At 38.6% G+C, this 19,489-nt stretch overlaps 1 protein-coding gene across 1 annotated transcript in view; it reads right to left on the bottom strand.

Moving 5' to 3' along the window:
• Nucleotides 1-19,489, bottom strand: part of UTRN (utrophin) — a 356,589-nt gene that overhangs the window by 245,351 nt on the left and 91,749 nt on the right. The window contains exons 34-41 of the mRNA XM_086743718.1: nt 18,301-18,480; nt 14,921-15,049; nt 14,630-14,800; nt 13,906-14,055; nt 12,509-12,646; nt 11,546-11,698; nt 4,462-4,653; nt 2,455-2,627 (exon numbers count right to left, since the gene is read on the bottom strand). Of these exons, the coding sequence (XP_086599844.1) occupies nt 2,455-2,627; nt 4,462-4,653; nt 11,546-11,698; nt 12,509-12,646; nt 13,906-14,055; nt 14,630-14,800; nt 14,921-15,049; nt 18,301-18,480 (1,286 nt within the window). The remainder of the gene's footprint in view (nt 1-2,454; nt 2,628-4,461; nt 4,654-11,545; nt 11,699-12,508; nt 12,647-13,905; nt 14,056-14,629; nt 14,801-14,920; nt 15,050-18,300; nt 18,481-19,489) is intronic.

The raw sequence follows: 19,489 nt of genomic DNA, 5'->3' as shown, positions 1-19,489 counted from the left end.
TGTCTACTCCTTGCCTCCTCTGCAGGAATCTACTTGCTTCCAAACCACAGCTCATTCCCAAGTCACCATCGCTTTTAGCACTGGTGGAAAGTTCATGGCAGAAGGAGTAGAACTAGCAAACCAGCACCGTTACAAACAGCTGAAAGCATTAAGCGCATACATACATACAACACATACAAATTTTACTTTACCCATATTCAAGTTCAAGTTAAACAGAAGCCAACTGGATTTAGTTGAGCACTTAAAAGCTTTGCTAAGTACAGTTTGATTCAACTTGTGCTTGGCTACATCAGAGCTTTTACGAAAGGTTTAACTTCTTAGCTGGCACTCAATCACAAAATCATTACTGACTCCAAAAACTACATCAATCTTTTGCCACAGACTTCAGAAGCTATTTCTACTAATTCTCTTAAAATCTCCACTCAGTCCAGAAACAAAAAAAAAAGCCAGAAATTATTAAGGAGATAGAGTCTTCTAGCCTTCTTGCTTATACTTAGGGCAACACTGGAAAAGCAGGAATAAACTCGGTTAAAAATTCTTCTTAGTAATAGAAAGGGTATAAAGGGTATAAAAATACTATTACCATTGTAATATTGATATTAACATTGTCTTCATTAATCAAAGTACATCCTTCTATTAAAATCATAGCCCTTAATATATTCAGGAAGCTACATATCAATTTATCTTAAATTGCTAGTCCAGTAGTCCCTTTTGTATGAAAATCATGCTCAATATTATTCCCATTAAGATGCAGAGCTTTACAGACTTTATGAAGTTCAAGATTAATTTGTATTCAGTGAACTAACTGAGGAGGTAATCCCTTGCATTTTGCCAGCTAATCATAAACATTGAGCTTACTCTTTGATACACTTATCTTTTTCAATGGGAAAACTAGGTTTCTGGTTAACCCTGGATATGTAATGAAATAAAATTTTAGAAGTAAATTAAATTGTACTCATGCTTACAAAAGGATAATATTAGTTAAAGGTTTTCAATTAAGTTACAGGCAGGAAAAAAGAAGGCATAACTAAAGCTTAGTGCGTGTCATACCTACAAAGACAAGAAAGTAGCTGCAGGCATATAAATACAGATGGGCACCAGATTCTGGAGCAGTTGTCTCCAAACACGGAAGGTGACCACAGGCAGCCAGCAAGAGCACAGAAAGTGCTCCCCAGCTGGCACCACTATTTGTTTTCAAATAAAAAAAATAAAAAAATAATAAAAAAAAAAAAGCCAAGTGAAACAACATTGCCTGCTGAGTTATTAGAAATCTTGATGCCTCATTGATCCAGTGGCTCAGAATTTCTGGAAGTCTCTGCTTAGACAATACCACACAACCGATTTTTACGTTCTTACATGTACATCAGTGCTCTGAGAAAGAGCTGAAAACATCAGCTTATATAACACACACTTCCTAAAACCATCTGTTCAAAATACACTACCAAATGTGTTTGATATCAAATTTCTAGTGCTACAAAGCAAGTGAACATGGCTAGACATTACTTTATGCTCCACAGAATTTCTGCATTAACCATTACCTTATATCACTATTTAAAAGCAAATGTTCTAAAACCAAATTCACAACAGTATGAGCCTTTGCATTTAAGTTTTATCAAATCATTTTCAGTCATTAAGGGTTTTTTTTTGTATAGCAGCAATCTCAGTGTCTACTGCTGTTTGCAGTGTGAGCACCTTCAGCTTAGTGGTAACTTCCTGAACACATACTTTCATATTTTCACCAATTCCAACTTAAAATGCCTTTCTGACACACTTTTCCAAGTTTGACTAAGTGATACCGAGTTTCTTTTTAAACATTTAAAGATGTTTCAGATAATAAGGCATTTTCAGTTTAGAGTATCTTCTGTAATGGTTGGGGAGAAATCACAGCTTAACTTTTTTTTTTTTCCTGCATAAGTGAACTTACAGGTATTTAATCTTTGTGGAAAAGAAATAGGGAATACATTTTTCTTGAGCACTGATTTAAATATTCTCTTGTTCCCTCAACCACAAAGTTTTCTAATATGGTCATCTCTCATCTTCAGTTACTTCCAACAAAGATTACTGACAACTATCATACGTGCTGTATTTTAAAGATCCCATCCTTTCAAACTCCTTTCCCTCCTTTAAATTTAGGCCTTGAATTCTCTGTTTAAAGATGTCCTACTCAACATTTTTCTTCTAGAACTTTACTTTGCAATACCTTTACAAAACAAAAATTTTATGTCTTACAAAGTAAAAACAATCAGCTTCATAAAAGCAGCCAAACTACAATTTGCATATTAACTGTTTCAACATTCAATGACTCTAGCAATTATTGTGTAATACTAACATATTAAACCTGATTACTCCCAAACTCTTTACCTTCATCATTAGAGTACATTTGTAAAATGCTTATGTTCAAAGTACATAAAATATTTACCACGTGGTCTCAGAAACCAAACATCCTTGACTTACCACTTACGATCACTGTACATTCTATTAATTCTATCCCACTCTGCATTCAGCTGAGTTAGTGCATCTCCTATTTGTATCGCCTCAGGTCCAGACGCTTCTAATATAACATCAGGCTGCTTCTCATGTATGACCGCAATTTGATCGCCAAGTTTATCCAAAATATCTTTTATGTTCTGCAGGCACAATAATGACACAAGTCATTAGTAAAGTCAACACTAGCAGGAAATTAAAAAAAAAATTTTTTTTTTTTTAAAAAAAGGTAATATTTTCAAAATACTGTTCAAAAAATCAGTACCTACAATAAGACCATGACCATCAGCAGCTTACAGATCAAATCAGTTTTAACAACTGAACTGAATAGCCCACACCTTTTTAAGCATGTGTTGTCCTCAGTTTTTCTATGAAGAGGATGAAATATTTTATATGCCCAATCTGTTTCCATGGTAAAGGTTCATACCTATGCTTCTCAAAACAGCAGTATCTTCATTATTAAACAAATCTGCTCCTGTGTCCTGAAGATACTGTACATATTCCTTCCTCATGTAAAAAATAAATCACAATGTGATTTTATTATGCTTCAGGTAACCTCCCATATGCACAGAACTGCAAAAGCATAAGCTACATAAAAGTTTTAGGTTTAAATGACAAAGTTAAAGCAATCTATCTCAAATACCATTGACCTATGATGTGAAGATACCTTTAAACCAGATGCTGTCGTAAGACTGCCTGGGTATTCAGAGGACAAACAGTCCATGCAAACAATGGAATTTACTTATCTTTTTAAACTTAAAACAGGAACACTTCTAAAAATTCTATGCTCTGCTATTTGCTTCTTCTGAAAACATTCTTAGAATATACCAACATTTTATAATCAGACAAAAGACTTGCACCAAAATGAAGTATTTTAAACCCATAAACATTCCTAATTGTACTTAAGGGAGCACAGAAGGACAGTAAACAGGGATAAAAGAATCTCATCAATAAAGCAGAAAAGTCACCCACTTTGGCATCATTATTCTACTCGCTTTTGAAAACTATACCAAACACAAAAATGAAAGCACGTACACAGCATAAAGAAAATCAGGTCGGAAAAGTGGACTGAAATTCTGAAAAGTTTTTAAAGGACCTGTATAACAGCTGCAGAAACAGCTGATCTAGCTCTAGGTGAGAGACAAAGCCTGACTACCTCAAACACAAGGACACATGGACCCTACTGCTTCCCAGCTTACTGAGGTACATCTACACTGCACCACACCATGTGCAACTCCCAACTCCAAGGGATGTTTTCTGTGAGAATATCTGTACTGTGCTCCTTTACATGCTCAAAATTAACCAGGACTCAGACTTCTATGTACTTAAGTCACATGTGATAGCAGGATTCAATATTTTCAAACATACATTCTTCAGCCCCTTTTGAAGAAAGGTAAATCCTTAACTATTTCCTCATCATTAATATACAGGTAAATCCACCAGCTGGTAATGAAAACTGGGAGCTTAAAATTGAGCTCATATTGATCCTTTGCTAATCAGAACAGGTATAGTTGTCTTGTGGCCTCATATATAGCTTCATACAAAAGTCAAGAATCTCCCTTTCTCCCTCTTCCCACATGAGCAATTGTTTTCACATCACACAGAACAGCAGCTGTATTAAGGAGATCAAGCAGGAACAAAAGGAGATTTGGGTTTAGCGTTTCTCGACATATTAAGTAGACTATGTGATGAAAATCACAACAGTTACTCCAAGAAAAGAAGCCAAATCCTTCTCCCACAACCTCCTGCTCAGCTTCTGTGCTGCTCCACTTTGTATCCAGATTCTGCATAAAAGAAAAATTAGCCACAAACCTACGTCATTAATTTTCAGTGCATATTGATCCAGTATATACCGAGCAAAAATACAAATACACAACTACACAGTCTCTAAGGTGTGGGTTTGTTTGTTTTTTTTTTTCTTCTGCTATTCCCTCCTCCTGTTATTCCCTCTGAATATAATGCTTAGACATACAGTACCTTCAGTGCATCCTCCTGAGTTGAAAAATCCTCATAGATGCCAGTATTTAGCTCCGGTGCATTCAGCAGCAGTTCAACGTCAGCCATGGCCAGCAACACTTTGTTGATTTCAACCAAGTACTCAGCTGAAAAAGGCAAGGTCCTAACCCCTGCGGCAAAGTGGCCTTTTAACCTCTGCTGGACAGGGATTGCCTAAAAACACAGAGGTTCACTTTATGTTTCAAAGAACAAGCAAATTTGTTAAAAGATCCTAAATCAGTAGGCTACATTCAGAGTAAGTAATTTTCTATGCTAAAAGACAAAATAAAGGCCTTTCTAGCAAAGTTACATAGCTTCAGAAAGCCACAAGTCCTGCAGAGAACTGTTTCTATATTTATTTTTTTAAAAAGATTAGAAAACAGTAGATACTACGCTTCACAATGACCCTTTGTAATATTCTTTATTGAAACTCTGGGGAGCTGGAAGAGCACTGCTGTTTCTCTCACCTTGATCCTTACCGTTTCCAGAAATTACACTTCTTGATCAGGCCCGTATCTAGTTGGGATTACAATCCATTGTCTGCTTCCTTAACCATCAAGGATTCTCAGAAGTTACCAATTTACTGAAGCAGACCTTGTTTTCCTCTCCACATTATTTTCAATAAGCATCTCCACTCACATTTCCCAACCATTTAAAGAGTAAATTAGTAGTGTGGTACTCTACCAGTACCGCAATCTGCTTTTTGCAGCAACAAGAGACACTAACTCCTCAAGAGCCTGGCAATTGTTATCTGCTCTGGCTGTAAGACCAGGCTATCTAGCCAAGCACCATGCTGGCATATAAGAAAGCAACAACAGTAATTTAATGCAGCTTTTTCTTGTATCATAAATGACGGCCCAGAGGTATTAGGAAGCCAGCTGCAAGAAGCTATACTCTGTCATGCCTGGCAAAGGTAGCAAAGGAAGACGAATTAAATACTCCAAAGACTCAAAGCAGTTTTTTGCTGAAGCAGTTGCTCCTCCAACAAGATTCTGCTACTACCTCGGAGAACAGTCCTATTCTTTAAAAAGAGCAAACCACCTCCAAATACTGAAGAATTCAAGCAGCTTCTAAGTCACCAACCTATACTCCGTGAATTTGAGTCAACCAAGACAGAGGCACACAACTGTATGATTTACTAACAGCTGAGAATACACTAGAATGTGAAGAATAAACGTATGTTCACAGCAATTTCAGCCACAGATTTTTACTTTGCAATTAGTCTGAGCTGGGTGCACACATGCAAAATTGCTAGCACAGCTGACAGCCAGTAAAATATTAAGCCCCACTAACAAAGTTGTTTGCAAACACCTGTCTGTAGCTTCCTCCTCCACATGCTTCTGAGTATTTCAAATATGTCACTCAAATTAACTGGAATTTAACAAGTGCAGCATGCATACTGCAAAAGAAAAAAGGACCACAGCAGGAAAGATATGTTCATGTATTCACCATTCAGGATTTCATCTCACACACTAAACACTCCTAAGGATTTTCTTTGTTTTGTGTTGGTTTGGTTTTGTTTTGTTTTTTTAAAGTAGACAGTCATCTCAGTATTAAAACTGAGGACACAGTTGTACTTCCAAAAGACCTTTAACACCAAACATGGTATGCTTTCAGTCATTCACTGCACACCAAAGAAATAGGATGTACAGGCACATAAGCATTAATTAAGTCTACTGAAAACATGTATTACAGACAAGCATCATAAAATACTCAGCATTGCTTTTGTCTCAGTAACAATACAGTAAGAAAGTACCACAGTAAAAACCATAAACTGCTCCACATCCTTTAGCTACAAACCCAGCCACTTGGTCTCTGATGCTCCCCAAACTTATTTTCTTGAGGTGCTATGTATGTTTTGTTAGCTTCCATCACTGAATTTTGGAGCAAAAGCCCAAGGCTTAGACAGTGGTAAGACTTCCTGTGGAATGAGAGGCCCCAGCTCCAAAGAAATCAGATAAAGCTCGTGCAACTCAAAATACCTTTTCCCATGTCGTAGTTTAGCCCCACTCAGGACCAAGCTATGCAGTCTCTCACTCGCTCCCCCCACTCTCCAGTGGGATGGGGAGGAGAATTGGTAAAGCAAAGAAGGCAAAACTCATGGGTTGAGATAAAAAAAAAAAAGAAAAATTAAGAGAACAACAGAAGAAAAGAAAACAGAGATGGAAAACCAACAAACAAAACCCAATAACAGTAAACACTGAAGCACATAACTTACAGTACAGTAGCTCACAGTGGATCCTGATGCTCAGCTCCCTCCCAAGTAGCGAGAGGCTCCCCTCAACCCCCTCCTCACTGACACACAGAGTGTGGTGTCACATGGGATGGAACAGCCTTTGGGCCAATTTGGGTAACCTGTCCCAGCTGTGTCCCCCAGCCCCAGGGGCCACCAGCTCCAGTTCCTCTCCCAGTTCAGGTGAAAATTAACATTATCCTAGCCAGAACCAGGACATCCCAGAAATGTGGAGCAAGCCCGGGTTTGAACAAACACTAGGATGCCAGCTGCTGCACAGATGCCTGCAACATCTTCACAAGGTGTTTTCTCTAACTCTCCATCGTCCCACGAGTCCTATTCTCACACAGGCAGCAGTCCAGAATCTAGACTTCACCCAAACTAACAGGTCACTGGTCTTGTCTTTATCTTTCTACTTCACACACATTGCTTTATCTCCCATTAGAAAAAAAAAAAAAAACTTGCACATGATTTAAAACAGCATCTGTTGGCATGCAGCAAACTTGTCCACTTGTTGCCAACACTGACATATAGAGAAACTTTCTGCTTCTTCCCAGTAGTGCCATCCTGAGTCAGGTTTCTGCTCTTCCCCAAAGCAGGGAATTCCTCCTGGTGCTGTTCCTGCAGAGCACACCTCACTGCTAATCTCCTCCAGCTGCCTCCCATCACTAAGATGACGCTTCCTCCTTTCACAACCCTCCTTCTTAAAGGTGAACATATGTAAGTATCAAACACATTAGTGCTTTACTACAGCCAAGTTTTAATTGTTCAGCTGTTCTCTACCTTGCATTGCAGACTAGCAGCTTCTAAAATGCAGCATAATGTACTACAAAAATAGAAGAGCAGACATTTGACATAACTGTCTCACACAAATCAAACATCTAAATGTCACAGAAGCTGGGGTTTAGGGTTTTGATTGTTTGTTTAGCTTTAAAAAACAGGCAAGCAAACTCTTTTCTTAAGCAAAAGTTAAAATAAAAAGTTAATCAAAGGTTATTTAGGAGGGAATCTGACTGGATGACTTCATAGCCCTTTTCTACTTTAATTTCTATGGTGACAGAGCATGTTTATTAGATTTCATCTCTCTTTAAATACTAGGAAAAATGTAAGATGAGGAAAAAAGGGGAATACTCAGTTACTAGTGTACATTCTATAAATAAGGCCTCTCAATGAGAGCTGGTAAAAAGAATTTTAATTCTGTGGTCAAATAAAAATTTGTTTCCTCGTATACATAGCATCTAGTTTGATCTGCAATTCAGAATTTGGTTTCAGATTTTCTTCCCTTTTCTCCTTTTACAGTTAAATACATTTTGAAATAAAGTCTACCAAAGATTCAACTCAAGGAGATACTCTTACTTGCTTCCAAGTGGATTTTGGAAAAATACTGCCCAAGAAACTGATATAAAATTAAATCATTTACATTGTATATTTAACTACATAAACATTTTAACAAAAAGTGTTTACCTAGTCTAATCTGTGATCACCACACATTACTTATCATCTTCACAAATAAATACCCTTTTGATTAGAAATGCTCACTTTTCAACTATTCTTTGCCCCTTCTCTTAACACCTAAAATATTTCATAACCAGTTTTCGAGGAAAAGGTTTTCCAAAGTTAAAATCTCATGTCCATTTTATTTGTTCTTCTGGGTTAATTATGCAGTCAGTAAGCAACATTTGTGGGCAATGTAGCTAATGGTTCATATTTAAGTAACCTAGAACCTTCTCTATAAACAGCACAATAGGCAAACACGTTTTCTTTATTGCAGAAATAATACTTCAAGAGCCTTCAAGATGGTGTCTGTGTTTCAGTTTACAGGAGAAACTGCACTGTGCCTGCAACAGCAAATTCACTTACCATCTGCAAAATTATCCTTTTCACTTCAAAACAGTTTTCTAAAACCTGGAAAAATCTCTCAGGAACTTTAGACAACTAATTACCTCTGCAATTTCAAGTTTAATTTTTCCTTTCCCTCATTCTGAGCCAAGTCAGAATAGAGCAATTTAAATAAATACTAAAGCAAGGTTAGGAAACAAGGAACTCAAGGAGATACAAACTTCTGATGTAGGCTTCTCTTGCTAACGGCAAAACAAGGGTTATTCAGAAGCACCTGCTATGCAGAAGGGTTACCAATATTTCAGAGACACTTAACTCCATAATCCCTAGAAGCATACGTGATGAGGAATATTTATGATCCAGCTACTTCTAGCAAATCAATATATAGATATATATGACCTGCAAGCACCATAAATAAGTCCTCTCCTCCACACTCAATTACAAAAACGTAAATAATGTATTACATAAAACCTTAATTGGAGTCTACTCCCCAGCTTGGCAGCTGAAATCTATCTTTCCCTCCCTTTTTCTTCATTTCAAACACTAATTTCTCTTCCCCTGCTCAGTGCACCTTCCTTAAGCCAAGGTGAGGGGTTGAGCCAGCTGCGCACCAGTGGGTCAAGAATTCATTTAGTGCTTCTCAGTTCTGAGAAAAAAAAACACTGCAATTTACTATTTGGTAATCTGAGGGCCCTATGGATACACACAGGGTTTCCATTTCCCCACCTTCATCAGACATCCCTACTGACTAAAGAAGGGGGAGGGAGGGTGCTCAGTAACAGAACACATGGTAAAAAATTGGGGAAGGACAGTTTCTATTGCAGAATTTTAGCATTAGGATCCCCGAGGTCCTCAGGGTAAGTCAGGTCTGGTGGCTCCAAGAAAATTCTGGAGCAACTGTGTTGATCTAAAATTATTGTGATATTTGGGAACATTATTTCTCCCTTTAAAAACATCATCATACCATTTCTGGTGTTCAAGATCAATTAGTAAAGCAGATGAATGAACAAACTATAAAAGTAAAATAAAGTCACTCGAGAATGGCTGGCTTACCACTCAAATATCAGAAAGCTAGAGGCACGGGCACATGAAGCAAAAGCAGCAGTTCCTGAGTTTCACAGTGCTAATGAGAACTGCTGCAGTCCCTTTTGGAAAGCCTAGCCGACTCAGCCAGACTAGAAACTACATCTGGAAGTATAAGGATATTTTTGCACAACTTAACTAATTCTGAGCAAAGATAATGTTTCTCCATCAATAGTCTATTGTAATTGCCATGGTAATCCCCATTTACATTATATTCTGCTTTCAGCACCCAGATATCAAGATGCAGTAATCCAGGAATGGATCCAGCAGTGCCAAGGATTAGCTGCAGTATACTGCTAAAGAAAAGGGCTTTAGAGAAGGTAAAGGATCTTCCTTAGACAAGATCAGTCAATCTGCAGTGAGACCAACAGCAATAAGGAGGACCAGTCTGTGGCACAACTGGACTGCTGCCATTAGAAAAGAACCATCCAGGTGCACGTTTTTCCCTTTTCAATCCCGTAATTGATTCACTCAAAGCAGCTATTGGTCAAACAGAAAAAGTTAATAATGTTGTTTTACTTTAAATGCGTACAGATCCCCATTTCCTTCAAATAAATCAGACCCTGACATCCCATTAAATCAGTTATGAAATTGTTTGTCAAGACCCACACACACATATTACCACACATAATTCTTATCAGAAATACTTCAACCTTTGCCCTTTTTATTAATCTTCATTGTGTAAAGTAATATCATCACATGAGGAGAGTTATCACTCCCTAAGCACTTGAAACACTGAAAGGCAGTGTCAGAGTAATTACAACATCCTGACCACAGGATGCAGAGGCACTGACTTTAAGTCATAGAATCATAGAATGGTTTGGGTTGAAAGGGACCTTTAAAGGCCATCTAGTCCAACCCCCCTGCAAGAAGCAGGGACATCTCCAACCAGATCAGGTTGCTCAGAGCTCCGTCCAACCTGGCCTTGAATGTTTCTAGGGATGGGGCATCTACCACCCCTCTGGGAAACCTGTTCCAGTGTTCCACCACCCTCATTGCAAAAAATTTCTTCCTTATATCAAGTCTGAATCTGCTTCCCTCTATTTTAAAATCATTACCGATTTTCCTATAACAATGGGCCCTACTGAACACTCTCCACCCATCTTTCTTGTAGGCCCCCTTCAGGTACTGGAAGACCACTATAAGGTCTCCCCAGAGCCTCCTCTTCTTCAGGCTGAACAGCCCCAACTCTCTCAGCCTGTCCTCATAGGAGAGGTGCTCCAGCCCTCTTATCATCTAATCAAGGCCCTCCTCTGGACCCTCTCCAACAGGTCCACGTCCTTCTTATGCTGGGGGCTTCAGAGTTGGATGCAGTACTCCAGGTGGGGTCTCACCAGGGCAGAGTAGAGGGGCAGAATCACCTCCCTTGACCTGCTGGCCACACTTCTTTTGATGCAGCCCAGGATGCGGTTGGCTTTCTGGGCTCCAAGCGCGCATTGCTGGCTCATGTTGAGCTTCTCGTCCACCAGCACACTCAAGTCCTTTTCCTCAGAGCTGCTTCTCCATCCATTCTCTGCCCAGCCTGTATTTGTGCTTGGGATTACCCTGACCCATACCTGTACCAGCCAAACACTGAATCAGGCTGTTTGAGCCAGAGTGTTAGAAAGAGTTAAGCATAATCACTGTGAGTAAGACTGGCAAAAAAAAACCTGTCCCAATTCAATCAAACTGGCCAGATCATGCTCTAAGACTTGAGCCTAATGGCTGGGATGTTTTGGACCTATGATGACTCTGTAGAAAACCCAAACTAGTATATGCAAGTAATTTCCTAATGAAAAATGAATGCTGTCATTTTGAAAACATTTCTTTCCAAGAAGGTGTCAAAAGAACAGCCACAAAACCCTAATATACGAATCTATATAGCTCATAACATTCACTCTGTTTGCTCTAAGAAAAAGAAGTCTCATTTACCTGTATTTTCTGTTCATCTTCCACTCCTTGCAGCCCTGACAGACGGTGCTCAGCCTCATCTAGCCACTTCATTAGACTGTCATGTTCCTTCTTATACTGGGAAAACACTGGAGAGAGTTCCACCACCTGCCTCCTTTGAAATGACCTGCACTCCTACAATTCAGTGTATTAGGAAAATACGCTATAAGAAGAGGGAAGTAGTGAACAAAATAGATCTTCTTTATTTGAAAAACAAAATACTTGATGGATTCATTTGAAGAAGTAAATTCCAAAATACACAATAGTAACCATTTATTTTTTTTAAACAGCTATATTCTATTTATCTGTGCAGATATGTAATCAAAGCCAGCCTGAGGGCCCTACCCTGCCTTTGAGCTACACCTCACCTTACTGACTCTAATATGACCCAAACAGGCGAGCTAAAAGGAGTGTAAGAATACAGATCCCCTTTGTTCTACCCAAAAGCATTTTTCCTACGGTGTGTGTATGAAAGCACTGCAACATACTAGACTCTGAAATTGCTGATAATACCCTCTAGAGGAAGCAAGAGGAATTCAGGAGCAGACTCATATTCAAACCTCTTCAGGTGAGAACTCAATGAACATGCTTGTGTTCATGTGTCTTCCCACAGCCTGGTGGTGGAGACAAACCTCTGCTGGAGGGCCAAAGACAAGTGAAGCAAATACCCAACTGTCTGCCCCCGCCTGTGTAAATACATACAGGGTGGCCCTCTGTGAAGCTGTGAAAAGGACTTCAAAAAATCAAAACCACTCCCTCAAAACTTTGGAATGATGAAACTAATATTTTGGAATTGCAAAGACTCAGAGAGTCAGACTGCATGTGTACACATTTAGCTCTTCTCCAGAGAATCTTACACAATAAAAAAGTCATAACCAGGTTGTGAGATACCAAATGGAAGACTGCATAAATGACCTTTGACTACAGTAACTATCATAATCATACCTGTACACTGTTGTACTTTTTCTGCAGAAGCAACAGCTGTATGCGGATCTTCTCTCTCTTATGGTCCTCCATAGGCTGCTGTAACAACTGTCCTCCTCTCTGTAAAACTTCTTCAATCTGAGCTCTTTCTTGATCCAGCTAAAATCACACAAGTCTGTATTATCTACAGAAACCTCAGGTACGGTTTCAAAAACTAATTTATTACCTGCTTAGATATTAACAGTAATGGTACCAAACTGTTGTTTTATTACCCAAATGTGAACCAAACAAATCAAAGCAGAGATTCTCCTCCACAACTACCAAATCCTAAAGTCCAACTTGGTCATTCCATAAACTTCATAAGGAGAGGCCATGCAGGAAGCTCACTCAATGAGCCAGCAATAGGCAGCCACAGCAAGAGCGTGCTATGACTTCAGTTCCATTCCTATTCTAAATACTCCTTGACAATAATAAGCAAGCTCAAAGCAGAATAGCAAGAAGATGAAAACATAATAAATATTAAAACAGCACAAAGGGAAGCATATGTTATATAACAATAGATTCTTCCATAGAGGCCTTTTAAAATTTATTTTCTGTAGTATATATGTCATTTTCCACAGACTTACATTCAGCTTTCCAGCTCATTTTATAATATTTTGTGTGTTTAAAAGGAAGGCAGATAGGGTGGCCTGGCAAGATTTTACCCCAATAGCCAACAAGGCTATTTCTAGACAAGATGTGGGGAGAGAAGGAAAAAAAAAAAATATGACAGTTTTGTACAGATGAACAGCAGAGTCTAGATAAAAACCCAGGAAAAGATAAATTTTGTTTGATATTCTTATTTGGAATTGCTATAAGCCACATTACAACACTCTTATTTGCACCTCATCTCACAAGCATCCACTGACCTGACCTATGCACTGTGATTCAATCTATCATACCAGCTTAAATTTAAAGTGAAAAAAGTATTATATTTACAAATACATAGTAAGAGTCTCAGCTGCATTAAGTCATCGTTTCAACATAAGTTCAGAGAGTTAGATATGAAAAAATTAAAAAAAAAAAAGTTTTGCACCCTATTGCTTTTACAGGAAAGATTCCTTATAAACAGCTACTTTGAATAGAAGAGAAGATAAATGAAAATCAAAGTTTACTACCTGAATTATATAAAGCCATGAAGAAAATAGAGACTGATGTATGACTACTTATTCTCAATGCGCCGGCCAAGAGGAAGCAGCTATGGGAAAAGTATGGGAAAATTGTGCAGCATTTCCAACAACCTAGTAATTCCCTTAATTTTCTACTCCTGTCTTAAGAAGATTTTCTCAGAACTCCTCCCCCACAAAGTCTGGAGGAATGTAATACATGGATAAAATAGAAAGGGAGCCAGTTATTTAATTTTTTCATTGCTCACAAACCTTTTCATCTTCCCCACTCAGCTCCGGATGCTTTTCCACAACTTTTAACATATTCTGTATGTCACTCTCAAATTTTTCAATGTCTGGAAAAGTTACTCTGACTTCACGGGGCTCTGACATGACAGGAAGTCGTTCTTGTCCAACAAGCATCTATAAGCAAAATAAAACTTTGTTCAAGCTGAAAATTTAGTCTGAGTTATCACACACAGTTTAATGATTTAAACCAATTCTCCATGAACAGGCATACCAGTATGTAGGACTATCAGAGATCAATCAGCATTAAAAAAAAAACTGCAAGAGTTGCCTAATCTAACTGTTGGACACAGTGTTGATAGGTATTACACCAAGCTTCTACCTTTAAACTTCAATATGAGCATTTTGGTCTCAAAACAAGCAAAAAATCTCCAGTCACATTAGCTTACAGTGTTGTTCTGTAGTCCATATAAATATGTCCTGCAACACATACATTTTTCTGAATCTTCATAACACACAGTTATTTGTAAATCTTCCCTTGCAACTCAAAGTCATCACTTGCTACTCAGGTGAAAAAAAGCAGTTGGTCTAAAATCAGTCTGTCCACTTTTCACATATAATTAGCTACACTTAAAAGAGAATCAAAGGCAGCAAAGTGCTGTTTTAATACATAAAGATCTGTCCCCTAAAGTTGTTTGCCATCATTTTGTCATAGACCCCCAAGCATGTTTTGGGGCTCGCTTATTCTCACCTTGGCACTTTTGATGTGCTGAGAGACCTTCTCAAAGTTACGGTTCAGTTCTGCCAGTTTGGGTTCAACAAGTTCACGGCACGATACCCCTCGACCATTCATTAGGATGATAGCCTGATCACGCACATTATCCACTCGAAGACTAACATCATCTAATTCGGACGTTAAGCGCTAAGAAGTGAAAGAAAATTAAATGGTTACCCTAGGGAAGGGAAAAATACTAAAAAACCCAAACAGGCAGCAAACCTGACTTGACTTCAGCATTTGCTACTTGACAGCAACATTTCCTACCATCACAGTTTCCTCCTTTTTGCTTGCTGACTTTTTCTCAATCTCATCCAGCAAGGCTTCAGCCTGATACAACCAAGTACTTATGTGGGCAACATTTTCATCAAAAATCTCCAGCTGGCTCTGATGATTCTGGAAAAACATTTTTAAAAAGCATATCAGCGTGAGAAACTTAAAAAAAAAATTCCACAAAAATCCCCAACACAAAACTCAGAAACACCTACACAGTAACAAAAAACCCCTACCAAAACCACCATTATGAATAAAAAGCAGATAAATAGTATAAAGCATTATCAATATACCTTGGAAAGGAACACTGAAAATTTGATGGTACCTTTCACCTTCAATAAGTATTTACAAGAATTCAATTTTAATTCTAGACCTTTTAATATTATTGTTCCTAATGCATAGAAAGAGAAACAGAAATAGCTGAGATTGTCTTTATTTAGTTGGACAAACTACGTATTACAACATTACAGCCAGATCATAACATCTCAGTCGACTAAAAAACCCACAATTTTTTTCAGTTATGACTAGCAGATACAACAGTACGTATTACGTGTGGTTGTTGTCGGAATTTTTTAATTGAAAGGGGATTACAGAAAAATCTACAAATTATAATAGTCAAGTTCTGATATTTTAGTGATTACACTAAAATATTTCTTCCTTGTAAGAAAAGTCACTATGTTACAGACATGTTAATTAAGTCTGCTTTCATATGCAGTCAGAAATTTTAACATTAGGTGCCGCAGGCAGAAACATATAATTCTATGTGACAAAACAAAGCTATCAGATTCAGAGACGTACCATCCTGCTTAAGCACGGAGCTTCTCACCCAAAAAAAGGGTAGCTAAGCTTTGATCTTATAGACTATCAAAAAAAAGGGAGGGGAAGAGAGAGACAGCCTCTTTATATCAATATCAAGAAACTTAGATAAAGTCATACAATGGTTTGGGTTGGAAGGAACCTTTAAAGGTCATCTAGTCCACCTCCCCTTCGAGGAGCAGGGATCTTGACCTAGTGGAAGAAAGATCTAACCTAACGAAGTCAGCACAATGACAATACTCATCACCAGACACGAACATCGTTTAGAAGATTTTTAATTGTGGATCATCCTCACAGCATTTACAAATAAGGGTAAACTACCTGACTACTCCTAAAACGGACATTACTGGATTACTAAACAAACAGTACAACCTGCAACAGCGACTGGACAGGATGCACAAGGTTCGCCACCCAGGTATACACCAAAGATTCCACAATTTCAGCCCATATCAGGGCCTTCTGAAGGTGGATTGTCATAAGTAGCTGAGCAACACAGAAATACCTTAACTATCTGAAAATATCAATCTGATACTAGCATCAATTGTAGACTGTTTCCTGTCCATTTAGTAAAATCTGCAGCTTTAGGCTTTATAATATGCTTAGTTTTCCAGTTACTCAGCCAAACAGATGCTGTTGGCCTCAACTCTGAGTTGGCACACTCTTAAACACTTGCAGTGACAGGCTGTCCAAAAGAGCAATAGGCTGACAGAGGGTCCCAGGAGCTTAGCTGAACACCACCAGGGAGTTACCAGTTGTCCATTAAACAGCCATCATCTGAGTCTCGGGGAAATCTGTCACTACAAGAATGCTCTGTTCATGCTGGAGCTGGCACAGAGGTTTCTTTCAGGCTGAATAAAGAGCAGCACACACAGCAGCCTCATGGAAACCAATCCTTTTGGGCTAATTCCTTTTGTTCTCTACTTACATTAATAAATTCATGAGCTCACAGAAAGTTACACAGAAAACACAAGATCCAACCTCTGGGATCTAATTAACATGTTGTGAAAAAAACACCGCTTCCATAACTTGTTTTTTTTTCCCCTAAGCTGGCAGAATCAGCTGCTACCAGTTAATGAGTAAATGAGTAATGAGTAGACCCACTAACAGTTGTATGAATGCTTGTATACCTCATAACCTACTCAGTCTATGTGAGATGGTAGATACCCCCTTTCAGAATAGTTTAAAAAGTTATTTCCATGCACTAGGGTAGCAAGAACTGTATTAAGAGCTAAATAACAAGTGGACACAAAAGCCTAGCACTGTTGGTGTAGAAAAAGAGAAAATGATAAAAAGTTAACAGATAAGATGTACAAGGAGATAAATTTGTAAATAAGGTAAAAAAAAATTTAAAATGTAACGTGATGGCACATTGTCCTGGTTTTGGCTGGAATGAGTTAATTTTCCTCTCAGTAGCTGATGTGGCTTGGATTTAGTATGGGATTTAGCATGCGAAGAATGTTGACAAACACACTGATGATACGAGTTCTTGCTAACGTCACCAAGGACACTGTACAGCTTCCCAGGTCTTACTAACATGCAGGTGCAGGAAGCTGGGAGGTATACAGACAGAATAATTGATCCAAACTGGCCAAAAAGAGTATTCCATGCCATAAACGTCATGCTCAGTATATCAGTGTGAGTTGCCTGGGGGTGGGGGGAGGGAAGCATCTGTCTCTCTTGCTCCTTTGCTTGCTGCTCGGTTTTGTTTCCATGATCAGTGCTTGGGATGGGCTGTATCGGTCATTGGGATGTCAGCCAGTGAGAAATTGTACATCATTCATTTTGTATATTTTAGTATCCCTATATTTTTTGGTTTTGTCATTTTCCTTTGCTATTCTAGTAAACGATCTTTATCTTAACCCACGAGTTTTCCTTTCTTCCCAGTCCTCTCCTGCACCTCGCTGGGGAGGGTTAGGGAGAGTGAGCAACTGTGCGGTGACCAGGACTAAGCCACAACACAAATAAAAGCGGAAGGGAGAAAGGAAAGATAAAGAGATCAAAACAACAGATGTGTGAAAGGCGTTCACTAAGCATATGCTGGATTTTCTATAGAAAAAAAAGGAATTACACCACAAAATCTAGGCAGAGCAAGAACACAGAAGAGTCCTAGCACCAAAGCCAGGAGAATGAAAAAGGCAAAAGGAAAAAAAATAATAAACCTAGTTTTATTTTCTACAGGTTATTCCTAAGCAGGTTATTCCCACTAGGGTCCAGTTAACTGTCTGCCTGGGACATTTACACAGTTTCATCACTCTCACATCCAGATTCTGCATTTTTATCTCCCACCCACTGAGCAATAGCCACTATTACCAAGCACATGGCACCAATGCCTATCAGCACATCCAAAACACTTGCAAAGCGGTTTCTGACCTTCCTCATTGTATGTAACCTCATGACTCATCTCTCCATCTACAGAGTAACCAGATAGCCATTCCTTTAAGTCCATGAGGCACCATAGCAGCTTCACATCACAGCAAAGTGAGAGAAGTAAAAAATACAACTGTTCCAAGGGTACGGAGGGAGAACCACCCTGATTATTTCTCACACATGTAACTTACCAACAAGGTGTCACACCAGTCCTCAGTCCAGGTCCGAACTCTACTCCAGCCAGCATTAAGGACACACAGCTTCTCCTCCAGGGAAGTCTCGCTCCCTTCTACCAGAGCTTGGAGTGCGGTGCAGCTTTCCGTGATGCTCTTCAGATCACCTTTCCTCCTCTCCAGCTCTCTGAGCACATTCTGAAACAAGAGGAGCCATTAACACTGCACATTGCTCCCAACCACAAGGGTAAGGGAGCCAGATTTTTATCTCCACAGGAAACAAATCAAGTAGAATCACTTTCTGTTTCTCTCTGTAGATAGTGATCTCTTTTTTTTTTTTTGAGAGCACAAGCAAGAGTACAACGCACATAGTATTTTTTCAAAGTCATCTCTGATTTGAAATAGGGTTTTTTATTGAAAAAAAAAAAATCACCTTCTTTGAAAGAAGGCATACTGACATACAAAGTAATTAGTATGTCATTGCCTGAATATCAGTATATGGTTTCCATGTGGAAAATAGCACCTCTTGCCATACAAGATCACCAATTAGTAATGATATCATCTGGCTATTTAGAGAGCTCTTTGATCTCAGTGTACAGCATGTGGAAGAATGCAGTTAATCACAACTAGTGTCTGGAGCTCCTTGAACATCTTATTATCTGTGAAGTAATTAATTCATTATTTTATCAGAACTTATTAACTTAGAGATAGAAACAAACGCTCGAGTTACCATATTTTAAAATTGCCTCTAGAAAACCTTAAGGCAGGAAGGACAACTTTGCATGCAACATAAAGGGCTTGTCCTGTTGGTGGTGCAGCATAACAGTTCATGAACTATTTGTGTTGCTTACAAATGCAGAGTAAGTGTACTTCAACAAGTATTTACAAGCTTGTTTGGAAAGAAATCTTAGGGATACTGCCACAGCAGAAGTGTAGTGCTAATAATTGCTAATCCTGAGTGAAATGGGTGAGAACAGATTATAATTGGATGGTTTTGCAATTTTGTAAGCTTTCACTTTTTAAGATTGTACACAGACCTATTCCAAAAGCAGAATGTGACAGAAAATGGCTGGAAAGATCAGTATTGCTGAACTGTATCAACTGACACTTCCTAACTCCAATATTACACATACAAGTTTCTACGGTGTAAGAAAATAGATACTTTGCTTCAGAATAACACATTTGCATGTGTCCATGAAAAGTTCCA

This window comes from Chlamydotis macqueenii, chromosome 3 (assembly GCF_036417535.1).
Source record: "Chlamydotis macqueenii isolate bChlMac1 chromosome 3, bChlMac1.mat, whole genome shotgun sequence".
Classification (NCBI taxonomy): domain Eukaryota; kingdom Metazoa; phylum Chordata; class Aves; order Otidiformes; family Otididae; genus Chlamydotis; species Chlamydotis macqueenii.
Note: the sequence above shows the minus strand (reverse complement) of the source record. Positions and strands in the feature narration are given on the sequence as shown.